The sequence below is a fragment of the Haliotis cracherodii genome, unplaced genomic scaffold, assembly GCF_022045235.1.
Source record: "Haliotis cracherodii isolate W230 unplaced genomic scaffold, xgHalCrac1.p SCAF_10, whole genome shotgun sequence".
NCBI lineage: Eukaryota > Metazoa > Mollusca > Gastropoda > Lepetellida > Haliotidae > Haliotis > Haliotis cracherodii.
The window spans coordinates 11296386-11317205 of record NW_027266265.1 but is presented as its reverse complement, the minus strand read 5'-3'; the positions used below and the strand labels follow the sequence as shown (position 1 = coordinate 11317205).

Below are 20820 nucleotides of genomic sequence, written 5' to 3'. Positions count from 1 at the left end.
GTTCTGAGCCTATCTTTGATAGACTGCATTGATGGAGTTGTTTGTACTGTACATCTGGTAGTTTGGCTCAAGACTTTTCAGCTACCCCTTGTATGTCCATGCATGTACCCAAACATTGGCTTCCCCATGTCAGGTGAGCTACAGGCAAATTGGGGACAATTTTATTTTGTTACTCCTGAAGGAGTAATGAGTTACATCTTTTACTTTGGATACAACTTTAGCCATTCAATGGAAACTCCACTTATTTGTCTCCATGACTGTGGAGCTGATTCATCTCAAGAAAAACAGTGGCACACTGTAGAGAACCCATGAATGGGCACAAAAAACACATGCTAGTTCTCATTTATCAGGATTTCAGTCCAATTCTTATCTCCTAAATGTTCTTCTATTCTGCGTGAATCTTGATCAGTCAACAAAAGTTTATTGTTCAACTGTAGTTTGTACTGTTGTCTGATTGTATCAGATAAGAGCAGTGTGTACTCACTCTGTCACCTTCTCACTCACCAACTAGCTCAACTCATCGACTCGACTCATCTCCCCCCTTGTTCTCTCGACTAGCCACTCACTCACTCACTCACTCATGCAATGACTTGTCCTCCAAGACATTTATCAATTCATGTGTGTGTGCCCCCCCCCCCCAATACACAGCAAAATCACAACCTTCTCACACCCTACTTTCACCCTACTGATTCAGCAATATTTTCACTCCTTTGCTATACCAGTGTTCTTGTTCTCTTGTTCTCCCCAGCTAAAGAAGACAGTGCCACGAAGACCACAGCGCTGGAGGCTACTGGCCACCTGAAAAAAGCAGTGATGAATGAGAGAGAGGTGAAGATGAGGCTGATAGAAGAAAACCAAACTTTGAAGGTTGGTGTCATGTTTTTTTTCAATTTTCACATTTATCGGATTCATCATGAAGAATTAATTATGTTGGTTTTTATCAGTGGCATTGTTCTGAAGGTGGACTAATAAAACAAGGAAAACACATCTAGATATTAAATTTTAAAAATGAAGACAACTTTTTCTGCCAATGATACATCTATGCTACTGGACATATTAACCACCACACTGACAGTCTGTTTCAAAAACATTTGAATTCAGGCTCAGTTATTGTCATTATTTCCTGTAGATTATACTGTTATTATTTGGAATTTGATTAGTGAAATTGACAAGACCAATTCTTGGGACTCCAGTGTCTAAAGTCTAAAGTCTCTACCAGGTGGTATACAATCTTCAGTGAGACCAAATTCCCTCAGTTGCTTGGGCCACTAACGGGATCGGGTGGTCAGGCTTGGTGATTTGGTTCATGCATGTCTTCTTACCCAATTGCGTGGATTGATGCTCAATATGTCAGTCACTCAATTGTCTGGTCCAAACTCCATTATGTACAGACTGACTTCATATAGCTGGAATATTGCTGAGTGTAGTGTTAAACACCCCCAAAATACCAAACAAAATGATGGCTGGTATAAGGTACAGGATTCAGTGAGACCTGTCTCCTCCTGTTGCAAGGTTGTATGTGTGATAGTAATAGAGTTATGTTCTATATTTTCAGGACAGAATTGGAGATCTAACTGATGAATTGACAAATTCCAAAGCAAATGAGCAGTCACATAAACTTGCATTGAGAGCCATGGAGGAGACAGTCCTGAAACAAGAGAGGGAGAGAGTTAAGCAAGAAGCTCATGAGGTAGGTGGCACAAGGTTCACATGCTTGGCTTTAAGGCTGGAACAAGTCCAAATTTACTACCCAGGTACCCGACCCCCGATTACCCGTGTATCCACTGTTGGTGTCAAGAAGTAGGTACAAAATGTCCGAACTGGAAGTGTTTTACCGGAGCCCTGGCAAAAGCTATTTAGATTCATATATAAAAGAATCTGGTCATGCATTCACTCAAGATGACTGAAGCTTTATTTCTATTCAACATATAAAAGTCAGAAAGAATGAGGGCCTGTAAGAAAAAAATGCCAACATTAGTGACTTGTTGTCACCATGGAGTTATTGTGAACTTTTGACCCGTGAAGATTCCGTAAAAGGCGACTAACAGGATCGGGTGGTCAGACATGCTTTCTTGGTTGATGCATGTCATCAATCCCAACTGCGTGTATCAATGCTCATGATATTAATCACTGGATTTTCTGGTCCAGACTGGATTATTTACAGACCACCGTCATATAGCTGGAATATTGCTGAGTGTAGAGTTAAACAACAAACCAAACCAACGGCTTAATGGAGTCATGGACACCGTTAGAGGATGACCTGCTCGGGATCCCAGTGACTCTCTTGAATCACAACAACCACACAGATTCTGATCTGGACCATGGGGAGGATTATTTCCTGTCCAATAGTTCTTTCCTCAGGACTATGGGTTTAACTCATCCTTTGTGTATATGTTAGATGCCTTATACCATTACCGTATAATGCCGTCTATAAAGCGACCCCACGTATACAAGCCTTCAAAATCGATGCCAATATATATACCCCGTCTCTAAAGTGAATCGGAATGAATTACATCACCATCACATTCACAATCCCTACATTTGCACTAAAAACGTGTTTGTCTTCTGCAGAAAAAAATAACATCATATCCCTTCAGCAAATTCTGGGAAATGAACAGATCATAACAATTAAACTTGGTTAATACAATTTTGAAATTTGAGACAAAACATTCCTAGACATGATGAATTACTGATTAAATTGTATTTCCTGTTCTACTTGGCATTGTTTTATATGCAGAGATTAAGATTACAACGTGTATTGTCTCGTAAACTAAGCTGGAAGTAGCACACGTTTTCTCAGAAACTACCGGTGTTTCGGTTCAAAATTACCCAATAATGTAACTTTAAAGAATTTTAATACAATGATCGGAAAATTTGTATTTAAGTCATGTTATTTAAGTTGCATCTTTACTATGTACATTTGAAATACATTAATATTTTGGTTTTCAATATTGTAGTACATGTATGGAATCAAGTCACAAAAACACAACTGCTACAGAAAAGCATGCATTCCATGCAAAAGTTGACTTTTACGCAAGCCCCATGCATTTCACTACCCAAGAATGGGTATAAAAACATGTGCATTAACGGGATTCCATATGCATTGTTTAGCATTGTGCTGACAACAACCTCACAGAAAAACAACAAAATAACGCAGTTACTCAACATTACGAAATGCCACGCCTGAAAATAAGCATCTCCAAGTCATTGGTATGCTTGAAGCAGGATCGAGTAAATGTGATGTTGCAAGACAATTTAACGTCCACAGAAATGCCATTTGGTGTTTATGGCAACATTGGCAACAGACGAATGCAGTCAGAGACCATCCTCGGAGTGGCAGGCCACCCTTAACCAATAATCAACAAGACAACTGGATTCGAACAACACACTTACAAAATTGCTTCCAGCCAGCAACAGTGACTGCAAGAAGCATCCCTGGCCTTCGATGAATATCTTCACAAATTGTACGTCGTTGCCTCAGATGTGCACAGGTTTTGTCGCCAAAAGACACAACCGTCAAGCATGTCTACAGTGGTGCAGACAGCTGCACAGCCATGCAGTGGGGACAAGTTCTATTCACTGACGAGTATCGTTTTCACTGCAGCCATAGCGATGGACGGATGTACCAACGTTGAGGTGAACGTTCCGTCAATCATTGTGTCATGGAAGAAGATCGGTTCGGGGGCGACAGCGTTATGGTATGGGGTGGGATTTCAGCAAGACAGAGGACCCGTTTGATAGTGGTAGAGGGAAATCTCAATGGACAGCGCTACCGCAACGAGATCATGGGCCCTGTTGTTCTACCGTTTTTGCGTCGTCATGGCCCAGGCATTACCTTTCAACATGACAATGCCCGGCCTCATATTGCTGGACTTGTTCAGGGTTCTCTTCAACAAAACAATGTAATTGTCATCCCCTGGCCAACTCACTCCCCTGATCTATCACCAATTGAGCACATGTGGGATGAGATGGATTGGCGCCTTCGATGTCAACCATGTGTTCCACAGACACTCCAGGAACTTCGAAACATGCTCCAGCAGATATGGACAGATATCCAACAGGACTTTGTGCAATGCCTGGTCCATTCCATGAGACGAAGATGTGTTGCTTGTATCGCAACCAGAGGTGGACATACACTATTGATTTGTAAATTGACATTTTGGCATGTTCATGTTTTTTTATGAAATCATGCATTTTCTGAAGTCAGTATGGCAAATTAAACCATTTGGAACACTTACAGGAGTCTTTTATCTGTTGCAAACCCAAATTGTTTCAGATTTAGTAAAAAACATAACTTTGCATTAAATCTTATTCAATGTCACAGGAACTTTTGTTTTTCAGTATATATCCTTTCTCTATCAACTGAAGTTTGTTTCAAGGCATCAGTAGCGGTAATCTGACCATGGTTGCTGTAAATCATGGTGACTTGTGTGATCAACCAATCACCTATGTCCAGATATACTATGGACACTTTTTATAACCAGACAGTATAATTACATGATTAGTTTGCGTACTTACAGATTTGTTGACATGGTATTTCCGGTGTTACGTGCTCACAGAAATGTCTTCAACCCTGTGTATAAGATGACACTATACCGCCATTGCGAGCTTCATATGAAGCATGCCTTTGGAGATGCGCCTTGATCAAGTTGGCCTCACACAGCTTGCTCAATGCTATTGTGCTTATGCAAGAGGAACTCCACTGCATGCTAGTTTGGATTTCATCCCAACTTCTACGGAGGCAACGGCAGCAACTACTGTCGCAAGTCCGTTCTTGGGCTGTATTGTCTCAGGCCAAAGAGATGGTGATGATGCAACCACTTACAGTCCCCAAAACCTTTTGACAACCAGCTTGGGACAATCATAGATGAAGTCAGACAAGATACCACCGAGTAATCCCATAGCTCATCATACTCGGCTAAATGACCACGTGAGCACTCACAGATGCTTCCTTCCAGGAACCTCAGAGAAAGAAACTTCATCCCATCAGGCAAGGAATCTTCTCAAGCTTTTAGGAGACCTGACCACCATCAACAACAGCCTGCCTCCTTTCATCCATCTGAATCAATGTGTGGATCAGGCCAAAGGGGATGAAGTCAGGAGGCTGCTTGGACCATAGATGACTTTCACCCCGTGACCACAACCGTCCTAGGCCCTTTCGACTTGGCTATGTCCATGGACCTACGACTTCCACCTTTCTCTATGCTACCAACTCCCGGTCTCGTCGTGGGGACGTCTGTCCCTCTTCGCCAACAACTGGCGACTCATTACATCTGACCACTGGATCCTAGACGTAGTTACCCGTGGATACAAGCTTCATTTTGAATCCTGATCTCTACTTGTATCCTGACCCAAGAAGTCCACCAATTCCATCTGCTAGGGGCCAAGTTGGTGGCTGCCACACTTGCCATCATAACCCTATTAGTCGAGCAGGTCATTCGGGAACTCCAAGATACACACAATAATGTGCAGTTCTATTTCTCTGTGTTTTTGCTTCCCCAGGAAAAAATCCACCAAAATAGGATGATAATAGACCTTAAGGTCCTGAACAAGTCCTACTTGATACCTCCACCAAAATTTCAGATGGAATTTGTCCCAAACTTCAGTCAACACTACGTGAGGGGGACTGGCTCTTCAGCATCGACCTCCAAGATGCGAATCTCCTCGTTCCAATTCATCCTTCATCCCAGAGATATCTCCAGTTTGCAGTCAATGGCCACTGCTACGAGTTCTGGGTGGCCCCATGGTTGTTCACTACGATTATGGCACCAGTCACCAGTTTTGCCCATCTCCATCTGGTGCACCTCCACGGATACTTGGACGAATTTCTAGCATCCATTGAGACAAATCTTAGCTTATTCAAGACCAGATTTCAACTCATCCAATATCTGGGTTTCCTTATTCATCCCTCCAAGTCAGAGTTGACTCCTGGACACTTCCTTCCGACGCAGGGATATCTCTGCAATGTGGATGATCGATGCACCTCCATGCTACTAATGCCTCAGCTACATCCCTCCATCAGATGGTGGATGTCTCTACTCAGAAAGTTGACCTCATTACAGGATATGACATACTGGGGCAGGCTGCAGTAACGCCCCCTCTAATCCGAGACCAAAGCCCTACGAGATCTTTCTCTCGATGCCCATGTGTCCTTGCCAACCAACTTTAGTCAGGACCTTCACTTGTGGACTTACGGAGATCATGTAATGTGGGGCATTCCCTCACTTACTGATGTTTGGAAAGAAATGAGGATTTTCTTGCCTTCACGCTTTGGGCTAATGGCAGGACAACTGATTGTTGTATAGTTGACAGTGAAAAGAACTTTACTTGAAAATGTGAAAGTTTAGTTTTAGTGTGATTGCAGCTGAAATACAGGATTATGGCAATGATGTAATAGAGATAGTATTCTTAGAATTATTAACAATGATAACTATTGTTTTGATATCACGTGACTAACTGCGTGTCCGAGTAGTCATGTGGGTACTCGAATCCTTGCAAGTACCTCCCCGGCCCGAGTTATCTGCCCAAGCCCCACAAGGCAAAACTGTGTTTTCAGTGGGAGAGTATTTTATATTTTTATTTGACTACATAATCTTTTCTTGTTAAAAATAGTTAAACCAATCATAATGTAGATGGTCCTACAATGATACACGTTTTGGTGTTGATCCAGGTGAAGAAGTTGCAGGAAGCTCAGATGAAGGCAGCAGCCATGACCCGTGAGGCAGAGATGTTGAGACACACCACAGAGAACCAGAAGGGGCAGCTTGGCCAGCTGCAAGAACTCCTGGCTGCACGGGAACAGGAACACAGGTAGGGCAACACTTGCTGGGTGAGGGAGGGAGACAGATGCGACACCACCGAGAACCAGAAGGGGTAGCTGGGCCACATATTTAGTGTCACACTTAGTATCATGTTTAGTGTCACGCTCACTGTCACAATTAGTATCATGCTTAGTGTCACGCTCACTGTCATGCTTAGTATCATGTTTAGTGTCACGCTCACTGTCATGCTTAGTATCATGCTTAGTGTCACGCTCACTGTCATGCTTAGTATCATGTTTAGTGTCACGCTCACTTTCACACTTAGTATTGTGTTTAGTGTCACGCTCACTGTTATGCTTAGTATCATGTTTAGTGTCACGCTCACTGTCATGTTTAGTGTCATGGTCACTGTCATGCTTAGTATCATGTTTAGTGTCAGGCTCACTTTCACACTTAGTATCATGTTTAGTGTCACGCTCACTGTCACACTTAGTATCATGTTTAGTGTCATGCTCACTTTCACACTTAGTATCATGTTTAGTGTCATGCTCACTGTCATGCTTAGTGTCATGTTTAGTATCATGCTCACTGTCACACTTAGTATCATGTTTAGTGTCACGCTCACTGTCACACTTAGTATCATGTTTAGTGTCACGCTCACTGTCATGCTTAGTATCATGTTTAGTGTCATGCTCACTGTCACACTTAGTATCATGTTTAGTGTCACGCTCACTGTCACACTTAGTATCATGTTTAGTGTCATGCTCACTTTCACACTTAGTATCATGTTTAGTGTCATGCTCACTGTCATGCCTAGTATCATGTTTAGTGTCACGTTCACTGTCACGCTTAGTATCATGTTTAGTGTCATGCTCACTGTCACGCTTAGTGTCATGCTTAGTGTCATGTTTAGTGTCATGCTCACTGTCACACTTAGTATCATGTTTAGTGTCACGCTCACTGTCACGCTTAGTACCATGTTTAGTGTCACGTTCACTGTCACGCTTAGTATCATGTTTAGTGTCATGCTCACTTTCACACTTAGTATCATGTTTAGTGTCATGCTCACTGTCATGCTTAGTATCATGTTTAGTGTCACGTTCACTGTCATGCTTAGTATCATGTTTAGTGTCATGCTCACTTTCACACTTAGTATTATGTTTAGTGTCATGCTCACTGTCATGCTTAGTATCATGTTTAGTGTCATGCTCACTGTCACACTTAGTGTCATGTTTAGTGTCATGCTCACTGTCATGCTTAGTATCATGTTTAGTGTCATGCTCACTGTCATGCTTAGTGTCATGCTCAGTATCATGTTTAGTGCCACGCTCACTGTCATGCTTAGTATCATGTTTAGTGTCACACTCACTGTCAGACTTATTGTCATGCTTAGTATCATGTTTAGTGTCACGATCACTGTCACGCTTAGTGTCATGCTTAGTATCATGTTTAGTGTCATGCTTAGTATCATGTTTAGTGTCATGCTTAATATCATGTTTAGTGTCACGCTCACTGTCATGCTTAGTGTCATGCTCAGTATCATGTTTAGTGTCATGCTTAGTATCTTCAAGTTTCCCCTCACTGGGGTCCCAGTACAACATGAGAGCTGACTAATAGGGAGCTGGCTTATTGTGCTTCATCTCACACTGACAGTGAATGTGTAAGCCTTCAGTAATGAAACAACATTAACTAGCTCTGCATGCATAGAATTGCCAAATGAGGCTCTTGAAGTGACAGGTTTTGCTTGTAAATAAATACCTGACATTCTGTGCATCAGCTGACAGTTTACCTCATTACGAGGATTGATGATATGAGTTTCCACTTTTTGTTTAGGTTTTTGCACTTTCGCCTCTGCATGATATTTGTGTCCTCCAGGGATGTGCCCAGGACTTTACTCTGTAACATAATCGGTGTTGTAGAACCCTAGCCAGAGTAGGTGTTTCTTCACGAAGACACATGATACAAACACGTGATACAGACCCATGTACAGACATATGAAGCAGACATATGATAAACACATGGGACACATGATACAGTCATGATACATTAAGGCTTTGATAAAACTGTTTAGTACAGAGAGGGTACAAACATGTGTTCCGCAAATAAGCTACAAATATTTCACATTTGATACAGGCACATGATACACACACTTGATACAATAAACATGTGATGCATACAGCAATTCATGTGTGTACATCTTAATTAAACACATATACCCTGCAAAAACAAAAATGCAAAATTTTAGATACATATTTTATGTATCATATAAATAATCAACAGAGTGTCATCGGTTGTTCAAACTTTGACACATGGAACAGTATATTTTTCAAGGTGAAGGTCATCTGTTCTCAATATCTTGTATGGCCACCATCAGAGTCCAAAACTGACTAGCATTGTGGTCCCATGGAAGCAATCAGATCCCGTATTGTGGCCTGTGGAATGCTCTGTGGTTGTTGCTGACAAGCATGCAGTTGTTTATCCAATGTGTCCCATAAATGTTTCATTTGGTTTACATCTGGAGACCTGGAGGGCCATGGTGAACCTGGATGTTGTGACTCTCCAGCTGAAGATGCTTCTCCTGTTTGCAGTCAGCCGATGACATCGGTGCATTGGGCTTCCTTCAGTCATGGCATGTTCACTTGCTATAAGATTGTGACAGCATGCAATTGAAAATCCAACGTTTGTATAGCCCAACAAGTGATGCTGCACGTGCATGGCTTGTTGGTGCGTTCAGGTGCCAGGCTCCTATGTGGTTGTCTTTTTGCGATTTTTAAATCTTTTCACCAAATTTCAGCAGTACCTCATTCTTTCGACACTAATCAATCCCAACCCATGCAGAAATGACCAATTCATTTTTGGTATTAATTTCGTATGAATGTTGGCGACACTTTGTCAGAAAGTTATTAGTTTGCTACTTTTGAGTTTCTTATTCATGTGTAATATCAAGCTTCTGGCCTCCATGAGGGACACTCTTTTGGTTTAGAAACATATTACGGCTTGATATTATGTATATTTATGTATTTGTTTTAATTCCCCTTGGGAAATGAACACAAAAGAAGATGTATCAAACATACATATTGACAACATTGTGCATTATTTTCTTCTTAAACAGGGAAAGAGGGGTGAAGTATTTACCAATGATTGGGATATGCTGAAATGGTAGTGTGAATGCAAACCTTTTGATGTCTAACAGGGATATTAGGTTGAATACTCCCCAGGGAGTTGAGAATGCAATTTGAAAGTTCACTGATCTGTTGACAAGGATAATATTATGTCATATCTCATGGGTTGTGGGCATGCATCTGCGGAATGCAGGGTAGTGAAGTCTCATTTCAAGCACAAAGGTTTTCATGACAGTTCATTAATCACTAATCCATCATGAATTTTTAACATTGTCAACATTTCTTTTGACACAGTAAAAACCAATATCATAGAGTGAAAAATATTTGAGAATCTTCTCAGAAAAGGGTCAGGAAGCTGAAATTTTGATATTTGTTGTAATTAAAGCACTATCATAGGGACTCAGATTTGATCACTCTAAACCGATTGTCTTGCTGGAATTACTTACAATATAGTTCTGGTAAATAGTAGGGGTCAAACGATACAGCAAGGTCACGATACATAGGTCACTTATATAATACAATATGTATCACGATACGTATAATTATGTCTAATCACGTGTAAACTTCTTGACTAGGATCCAAATGATAAGCTAACTGTAGACAAATGTTCGTAGAGGCTATTTTCAGTAGTGAACTTGAAACCCTTATTACAATACATGTTGCGATATATGACTGACAAAAACATTTGGGTGTGTGATGACATGGCAGTAGTAAGTTGTTCACTTATCATGGTATCAGCTTGTTTTGATACAGAAAAGAATGTATCGTATCATCGCATGAAAACTTTCAATGCACTGGTGCACCCCTTGTAAATAGTGGTATCTATGCAAAGAAACTCATCCTGGAACCTTGTGTCTCTATGTTGAGCTCAGCTGACTGAAAGTCGAGTGGAATTAAGTTGTGGCATGTTGTGCATGACGAATATTTATCAGAAACCACTGGACCGATAACTGAAACCTCGCTGCTTGTTCCACCAAAGACATCCTAATTTGTTTATAGGTTCAAATCTGAATCCGATCTGCTATGGCGGCCACATTGACGTATATTTATGGCAATCACACAGCTATTTTTAATCTAAATTTAATTAAATGTGGTATATGCTTAGAGGGACTTATGTTATTTGTCTCCATATTATATATTTTGACCTTGTTTTGGCCTTGCTCTTAAAGCCCCATCCTGACTATAAATAGCCCGCAAAGTGGCGGTGTTTCAGTTTCGAACAATGACTGACGATGTAAGTTTTTTTAAGAAAAATACAAGAACCAGATCACCATTGACTTCGTATCAACTTGAATGACAAACCATGGATACAACAAATGGCTGTATATCAAGATATAAGTCAGTCAATTTTCATCATAAAAAATGGAATTGATCGTGTTTGGCGTCTGCATCAATCACAGTGGGTGGAGCTATTTTACGGTTGCGCTATAAATAGCAATATAAGTTCTCATGAAAAGTGTAAACATCTCTTAAATTTCCAGACTTAGGAAGATGACTTTGGCGAGGATGTTTCTTCTGATGATGGTAAACGTCCAAGACCTGCATCACTTCGGGCTTTCCTCCCACATTAAGCTGACACGCCACGATATTACTGGAATACTGCTAAAAGCGGCGTTAAACCTAACTCACTCACACTCTTCTGATTATGACATCATATCTGGTTCAAATCATTGCAGTTTTAGTCTTTCTGGTCCTCGGGGCGGTCGGGTAGCCTAGTGGTTTAAGCGTCTGCTCGTCACGCCGAAGACCCAGGTTTGATTCCCAACATGGGTACAATGTGAGAAGCCCATTTCTGGTGGCCCCAGCTGTGATATTGCTGGAATATTGCTAAAAGCGGCGTAAATACATACTGACTCACTCACTCACTTTCTGGTCCTCATTTTCTTTGCTGAAAATATTTAAGTATCATCACTGACAGCAATAACTATTAAGTGGCTATCTTTGTTGAACTGTTTAAAACTGTTGACTGTTTATCCAGGTGAGCTTCAGTGCCAGGGCACCATTTTTCAAAGATGGTGATTATATTTCATTTACAATAGACTAAACAACCCCAGAAAACAATTGAAGAATGTTTTCAGTAAATTTAAATGATTTTCTCAGTACACAAAAGTTATAGATATAACTGCAGGGAAATTCTTCGTCACATGATAACAGGCTCAGGATCTCATTCCTCTTCATCCTTTGGTTACCGATTAAAGGAAGTGCAGTTTCTGACAGAAAGAAGTCTGTGCCTTTGAATGTTTGTTTTGTCTCAATTGCCAATATTGATACAGAAAAATTGTCTCTACCAATATTGGATAAATGCTGTTACGTTGAAATTGATCTTAAGTGCCATTATGCTTTTATATGTGTCAGAGTAAGGTGTCTGTGGTCTATGACATTCTAGGATTAGCATAGGAAAGAGGATGCAATCACAAAGAATAAACATTGCACAAGGTTGGCAAGCAGCAACATGCACTTCACTGTCTTCTCTGTTTCCAAATCTCATGGTGGTGTTCTTATGAAATCTTGGTTGATAATGGAGTGTCAAGTCTCTCGTACAGACCCAAGAGCTTATTTTTTATAAAACAATCACTCTCATACTCTTCTTGTCCCCTCCTCAACTCCAGCATCCCATTCTGATCCTCTTCTTGGTTTTTGCATCTCTGAAAAGAATGCCATACATGTGATACGTCCCAATCTGCTTGGGATCAACTGGTAATTAAATCCATATGGTGAATGACATGTAAACTGTATAGAAAATGTCAACATGTTATGATAACATGACCTGTAAACTGTTTTTGTCAAAGGGAAGCTACACCCATACCCTGTTCACATGCACCTCTATACATATGTGTGTATATTTGCACACATGTGTTAAGATACATACATGAGTACTGTAAAACGTGAAATTACTGCGTCTCCAAAAGAATGCGACCGCTGGCCCCTAGCCCAAAATGCGACTCAATATGAATGCGACACCCCCTCCTCTCAAGCATCAGTGGATTTATATCTAAATAAAATGTCCTCTGTCAGGTGTAAAGGAGAATCCTCACCTTAATCCAACCTTACATTAATTCAATCACACGCCAAATAGCACCGCATATTAGCGCTGAGTAGAGTACTTAAGCTAAAACAATACGTGCGCGCTGGCCCGTGTCGGCCTTTGATGCAGTCGCAAAGAGCAAAGACACCGTGTTGGGTGGCGTCTGTCTGGACTTGCAGGTGTGATCAGTGATGACATGAGTGAGTAGAACGCTTGTTTTGACCCCAGCAGTGACAATTCACAGGATGTAATTAGTGTTTAAATAACATTGTTTATATACTTGTTACAAGTGCCGCTCATTAATCAGTGATGTGGAATACATAGTTGTTTGTTTTCAGCGTATGTCTAAGTTGGTATTTCTGCTATCCAAAATGTCTTATTGTTGATATAAATGTGATGTTTAATAATGCGAGCAAAGACCACTCGCATTTTTCGCATTTAATTCACGCTTGCGTTAATATCAAGATTTACCGTATATTTGTCATATGAACGTGTTTACTCACCTATGAATATTAGCACCAGGAGCAAATTAACATCATGTTTAGTGCAGGTGCAAATGTAAATGTAAATTTGCACTGTATGTATATGTAGGGGCGGTCGGGTAGCCTAGTGGTTAAAAGCGTTCGCTCGTCACGCCGAAGACCCGGGTTCGATTCCCGACATAGGTACAATGTGTGAAGCCCATTTCTGGTGTCCCCCACCGTGATATTGCTGGAATATTGCTAAAAGCAGCGTAAAACCACTCACTCACTCACTCACTCACTGACTGTATGTATATGTTGTAATGTGAACGTTTATGCCCATGTCAGAGGATGATCTAATTACTATTTATCTGTTGTTTTGACAACACCAAATAAATTGTAAACAGTTCTCTATTCTGAAAATGACACTATTCAGACTACAGCAATACCGACTTTTATGCTGACACCAGAGCTGGGTGGACGGTGTTTTCTTTGGGTCTCAAGGAGTCAAAAATTGGTGTACATATTAAATCAAACACATGTTGCTTCATGCGAAGATATCTGTAAGGTAACTCTCTTCTCATAATTCGAAAACAACATCATCTTGAAAGTCGTGAACAGACTGATGAATATGTGTGCCTTACAAAATTTCACAATTTACATACTTTATTTACACACCTTAGTTAATTTTCATGTGAACGCATAGTAAATTTACATATACACATGCGTGTATACTTACACATGCGTGTATAGTTACACATGTGTAAAATTACTTATGTGAATAAATGTTGTGCATGTGAACAGGTGTAAACCTAGTCTATGAGAAGCCACATATGTTCAGAGTCTGCCTGTCCTGTCATAATGGTTTAGCAAAGGGTCAAAACCAAGTGTCAGTCAGCAGACAAACTGAGGTTTTCTTCTAAACAATGTTGTCTATTAATTATCCAAAGAAAATTAAAGATAGAAAGCTAATTAGAGTTTCACCTTTAACAATCAATTGTCTTTGACATTTCAAGTAAATAACTGCTCATAAACCTGGCCAGTCCAAAGTCCAATATAACTGGATTCCAGGTTTTGTATCATAGAAATTGCTGAGAAATTAACTGAGAAATCCCACTCAGTATCACGTGTAACTGACAATTGGCTACACACAATCAGCGGCGATATCAACACAATCAGCAATGAAGATTCAACCTTGTTAAAGTTGCTTTATGTTTATCTTACCTATAATTGGACTAATCGAGGCCAGATCAAAATCACTGACTACACATCTTCCCATAGATTTTCTATGTAGAAATGCTGTATACATATTTTATGAACAATGTTCTAAAAATGTTACGAGTTTAATGTTATTAAATGAAAGTTATCAAAAATGTTGAATGCTATGAAGTGATCACTGCTAATACAAGTCAATGCTGCAATTATGTGTATTGTGTTTTGTTTTATACAGGATGATGGACGTTTCCGAGCGAAAACATAGATAACGAAAAACATATAGAACGAATTGATCTCTCTGTCACTTGTAGTTTGTTTTATCCATGTTCTGCTGTATTTTAAAGATGATCTTTGAGCATTAATTTATCTATCAATCATTATTCTAGATTCCTTATGATTTGAAATATCTGAATCTCATCTGTTCCTAGTTTTCCAATGTTGAACCATTCAGCCAAAAAACGTTACAAAATCTGTTAGGGGTGGCCCAGTCATCTTAGGCGCCGCTGTGCAGTGTTTTGCCTCCCTTGGACACTCCAGAAACCTATGATTGTGCGTTCGACTCACTGTTCGCTCCGATTACCCGGTATGTTTCTAGGTTTGTCAGCATCATACACTTGCTCATGGGTTTCACTGAAGTGGTTAACATCTGAGACCTGCATCACTTCAGGCTTTCCTCCCACATTAAGTTGACACACCATTATATAACTGGAATATGACAGGACAGTCACACTCTAAGCAAATGTGATGGCTCATAGACTGGGGTTAGAGTAGCTTCCCTTTGACAAAGGGCAGTTACTCAAGTTTACAGACTGATGGATTGCAGCAAAATCCAAGTAGAAACAACTTGTGTAGGTAATTTATTCCTAATACAGGATATGTACCATCCCCAAACACACTTGCTTCCTTTCCAGTATCTCGCCTAAAAATCTAAATTTTGTGTTTATACTCCCAGCAATGGTGTCTCTAAATGTGCTTACAGAATTCTGATCCAGTTTGTAACATGGCAGCTATATTGAAAATGCCATAGCCAGTTTGCATGTATTATCAATTTGATTTGCAGTAAGTATCATGTAGAATAACATACCATTTGGTTCTTTTGGAAAAATGAAGTGAGTTACATCCTTTGTGGCTCTGGGTTTTTTTATAATTTTTTTGAACATTTGCATACCTTTTTGCCTTTGTTTCATACGTAAATCAAATTATTGGTAAACGTGGTCTTAATGCCCTTATGCCTGAAGTGGATAGATAGAATGATCAATCAAGAGCCCTGTTCTTACACAACAAGCCACAGACTTCCAGGAGGGTCGGACAGTCCAGGCTTGTTACCGTCAGTCAAAAGTACAGCTGTGTCACTGTGTGCTCTGCAGGATGTCTTGAGAAGCCTGCACCAGGCTGCGCAGGATACACATTCATTTGTTAAACTGATGATCTGACATATAACTTAACACTTTTAGACAAGAGGCTTTGATCAAGAAATGTGGAACAAATCTGTATTATATCATGTTTTTGATATGCCTGAGTAATGTCCTTTACTAGTAAACAAACATGGAGTCATGTCTACATCTTTAAAGTTTTGGGGAATAAAACTGATAACTAAATGTTCTGATTTTAATTTTGGCAAGAGCAATTTTATTAAAAAAAAGAAATCTGCCATTTGTTTTCATTCAATACCAAGGACCAGTGATTGCCATGTTTCATGTCGTCCAACAGTGGCCTGCAAGAAATCGGCCATCTATCTTTTCATTCAGGTAGACAGGAACTCAGATAGCTCTGTATGACAAGTGAGGTAGACCATTGTAATAGGATAATCCTGAATCTAATAATGGTGAATAAGTATGAGATAAACCAGGCCTCCAAGGAATTGCCTGACCATGTTAGCCTGAGAACCTGCAAGATTTAACCTTTTACACACACTCTTTACTGTTTACATCTTGTCTGACATTTTAACACTCAGTCCAGGCCAATTGAATTCCTTGTTCAACTGATTTCTTTTCGTCAATATGTGAAGCAGCATGAAGAAAATATGAAATATGAAAAATGTTATTTGAGGTTCATGTCCCAAAATAACCGTGTAATATAATATTGAACTCAAAAACAAACAAAAAGTTGTTAAAGTGGTAAATGTCACAGACCTGCATCAGTCCAATCTTTGCTTTTGTGAAGATCCATGTTAGAATTGTTTCCCGAAGGTCATGGGCAATGGAGACACACAGTGGAGACACACAGTGGAGACACACAGTGGAGACACAGTGGAGACACACAGTGGAGACACACAGTGGAGACACACAGTGGAGACACAGTGGAGACACACAGTGGAGACACACGTTGGAGACACACAGTGGAGACACACGGTGGAGACACACGGTGGAGACACACGGTGGAGACACACACACGGTGGAGACACACAGTGGAGACACACAGTGGAGACAGTGTCATCATGAGGGAAATTAGGTCATGTTCTCAACAGAGTTTCTTAATATATTGAACCACAAAGAAACATCACCATGGATAGATATGAGAAACCTTATATGTCCAAACACTGCAAACATACTTTGAGACATATTAAAAAGATGAAACTTGGCAAAACTGATCATCAAGGTTGAAATTAAAGTGTCAAACGTTCTTAAAGTGAAACACAACACTAGTCTCTGAGAAGATGACATCACAAATCAGTATCTCCTGTGTCCGCCATGTGCATTGATGATTGCCATGCAACATCGATACATGGAATGGATGAGGCAGTTGATGAAGGCCAAAGGCACTTGAGCCCACACTCTTAGGAACGCCTGATGCAGTTCAGCTGTAGTTGTCGGCCTTGGTCGGACGTCACCCAGCCGTCTTTGAATCTCATCCCACAGGTCCTCAATGGGATTTAAAGTGGGACTGAGGGCAGGCCATTGCATGCGGTGTGGGCTTGGGTGTTATCATGTTGAAACTCATGGTTGGGTGATGTGCCAAATGAGGTATGGTCTGGTCTCAAGACTTGATCAATGTACCGAGCTGCTGTGACACCATTGCCTCTCCCTGGACTGATGTTCTGGAAGACCACAGGGCAAGACCAATTCCACACCACATCGTGATGCTTAGACCACCCCACGAGTCTCTCTCAACAACACAATCTCCGAATAACCTTCCCCATGGCAGCGCCAGACTCTCTCTCTCTTTGCCATCTGCTATTGAGATACAGTAACGGCTCTCGTCTGAGAAGAGAACTCTTCTCCACTGCTGGTGCTGTGTTGCCCACTGAAGACAGTCCCGGCGATGATGTGGTGTCAGAATGGGTCCTCTGTGTGGCCTGTGACAGCAGAGGTGTCTGCTCGTCAATTGTCGACGCACGGTGTCCACACTAATGTGTTGCTGGTGTGTCCCCATGGTCTGCCGAGCAGTTTCCGCAGCAGTAATAAAGCGATCTTGGAAGTTGCTGTTGCAAAATCTGACGATCCCAACGTCAGGGGGTGATCCTTGGTCTTCCACTATGTGGTCGGTCATCTTTAGTGTTGCTGGTACCGTTGCTGGAGCCTGCATCGGGTTACCATGGGTGTTGCCATGATGCGTTTGGGCGATAAGTTTTATTGTCATCTGCTTTGTTTTTTTTATCATCGAATTTCATTTTTCCGGACAAGGTAATGTTAAATTTTAGAAACTTTGACAAAAATAACCCAGATATTTCAATGACAACTTTTCATGCAATGTTACTTGGGGTGATGTTTGTTTTGCGGTTCAGTATATTTGGCAGTGTTTATGACAGCTACTGACTTTTAGACTATCACATGTTGTTTTCCGATAGACTTGTTCCAGATGTTACATCAGCAGAAATCTTTATTTTACATTTCACAACAGGGATATTTTTTGTCAATTAAGTTTCTTGTCATCTCAGGGTTTCACATGATGCAGGAATCCTTCATATTTGAAGCAATTTCCTTCTGAAATATGTGAAAATAGTTTCATCTGTCACTACTACCTCCTACCAAAACCTCTAAGGGACTGTAATAAATTTTATATAATTAATTTTCTTTTTTTAAAAACAGAAATGATGTGATATTTGAGTGGAAGAGATTGAAGCGGAATTGTCTGTATTAGTTTCTCATTATGTTACTGGCAATTAAGTTACTTTGTTTTTGTTTGTAGTTTAGAGCCACATGAAATATTTCAACGATATGACTCAATCTATGCATCAATCTACGGAGTAAGGGTATGATGACATGCATCAACCAAGTCACTTACTCTTCCCACCCAGTCCTCTTAGTCGCCTCTTATGACAAGCATGTGTTGCTGGAGATCAATACCATCACAGACCTCCACGGATCCACATCCATGGGCGGATACAGAGTGGGGGTGCGCACCCCCAATTTTATTTCGAAAAAAATCTTTATTTCTGTATAAATTACCACCAAAGACAATAAATAGATCTTAATTGTGCACCCCCACTTTTCAAAAAAGCTGTATCCACCAGGGGTCCGGAAAATTTAAAATCCCAATCGGACATTTACATTTATGCCACGCCCCCTTCAAACAGCGTGTTTTAGTACGACTTTTTACACACAAATTACAAGTTGTTACGTATTCATAATATGATGAATTATGAATTGTTTCAATTTAAATTGTTTAATTCACCGGACAATTAATAACAAATAATATCATTTTAGATATATATGGAAAACATACGTTTGTTTCTGTTATAATAACGATCTGTCAACGTTGTGAACGGTCTAATTAATATTCATGAGTCTGCTCAAGTGTACGCGTTGTAACATTTGGATCGAGACTATTATCCCATATTTAGTTATCACGTGACCTCACGGGAAAAGTTTTTTTTTTAAACTAAAGATTATTTAAAAACAAGACAGATAATATAATCATAATCCTAAACTATCGTTGATAGCAGTAGTTATTTGAATACTTTTTCATCTGTACTTAATTATTGACCATAAAGAAATATCGATCGTCCGAGAAAGCAAAATGGCGGTCAATCAAGATTCAATATACGACTAGCTACTGAAAACAATAAAATCTGCAAATCCTCGTTGGATGTCAACCAAGTGAAAGTCGTTAGCCACGACTTACAAAATGATCATTCAGACTTTGAGGGTTTGGCAGATCCGCTCGACCGATCTGCATCGGTAGACTGGCTGTCGTCACGCTCTAGCTTCTTGACTGAGGTTACGTATCGTAGTATTGTGAGGATAATGAGGTACATCGATGATGCAAGGTATTTATGTACAGTTGTAAACACATTTTACTCAAATCAACAAGAAGTTCTCAGTAATAAATCCTCGATTAATCAGTGTCAACTCAGTTTATTGCCTATGACAGTGATTGACCGATTGGACTATCATTCCAGGTACGATGTATTTACAGCAATCAAAACAAACAAAGCTTGTCAGTGTAGATAATCTTCATTGTGTTACAACTGCAGACAGAAATTGCTCAGTCCTAACTGTTGATCATGTCCGGTCAAAATTTAAGAATGTCCGGACAGAAAAATTTAAATGTCCGGTAAGCAATATTTTAGACCGGACATTTGAGATTCCCAATCGGACATGTCCGGCGCATATGACGGTTTCCGGACCCCTGGTATCCACCCATGATATCTATATGGGACCGTCTCCTTGGTCTAGTGGTAGAGCGTCCGCCCGGAGAATGGAAGGTCCGGGGTTCGATCCCTGGCCGCGTCATACCATAAGACGTTAAAAGATGGTACTTGTTGTTACCCTGTCTGGCGTTTGCCATTAAGGGGCTGAAACAAGGACTGGTATTCATGTATTCATGTCAGTATTCATGTTAAACTGCGGCATGGTATCTCAGTGAGCTAGCTAGCACTATAAATCGGGATCAGTCCGAACTAGTACAAGCAGCCACACGCACGAACACACATTGTCTGTCTGTGTCTCTGTGTGTCTCAGGATGTCTGTCTGTGTCTCTGTGTGTGTCTGTCTCTGGATGTCTGTCTGTATGTGTGTGTGTGTGTGTGTGGCTGCTTGTATTAGTCTGGTGTTATCATGCTGTGCCACTGAGATACCGTGCCACAAGTTAACAAGACTACCCAACTGGGACCCAGTTTACTAACTCCAAGCCAACCAGTCCTAGCTGTATCCCCAATGCCAAGCGCATATCTTGGTATGATGTGACCAGAGGATCGATCCACCAACCGTCCATTCTCAGAGCATCTGCAGCATCTAGTTTCAGTTTCCAACAAAAGTGTTTCCACAGTGTACAGGATTTAAGTGAAGGCAAAT

The 20820-nt window shown here is 40.5% G+C and overlaps 1 protein-coding gene across 1 annotated transcript in view; it reads left to right on the top strand.

Moving 5' to 3' along the window:
* LOC139454061 (leucine-rich repeat and coiled-coil domain-containing protein 1-like) overlaps positions 1–20820 on the top strand; it is a 543549-nt gene that overhangs the window by 454617 nt on the left and 68112 nt on the right. Inside the window, exons 11-13 of the mRNA XM_071235554.1 lie at positions 749–867; positions 1556–1690; positions 6671–6810. Coding sequence (XP_071091655.1) covers positions 749–867; positions 1556–1690; positions 6671–6810 — 394 coding nt within the window. The remainder of the gene's footprint in view (positions 1–748; positions 868–1555; positions 1691–6670; positions 6811–20820) is intronic.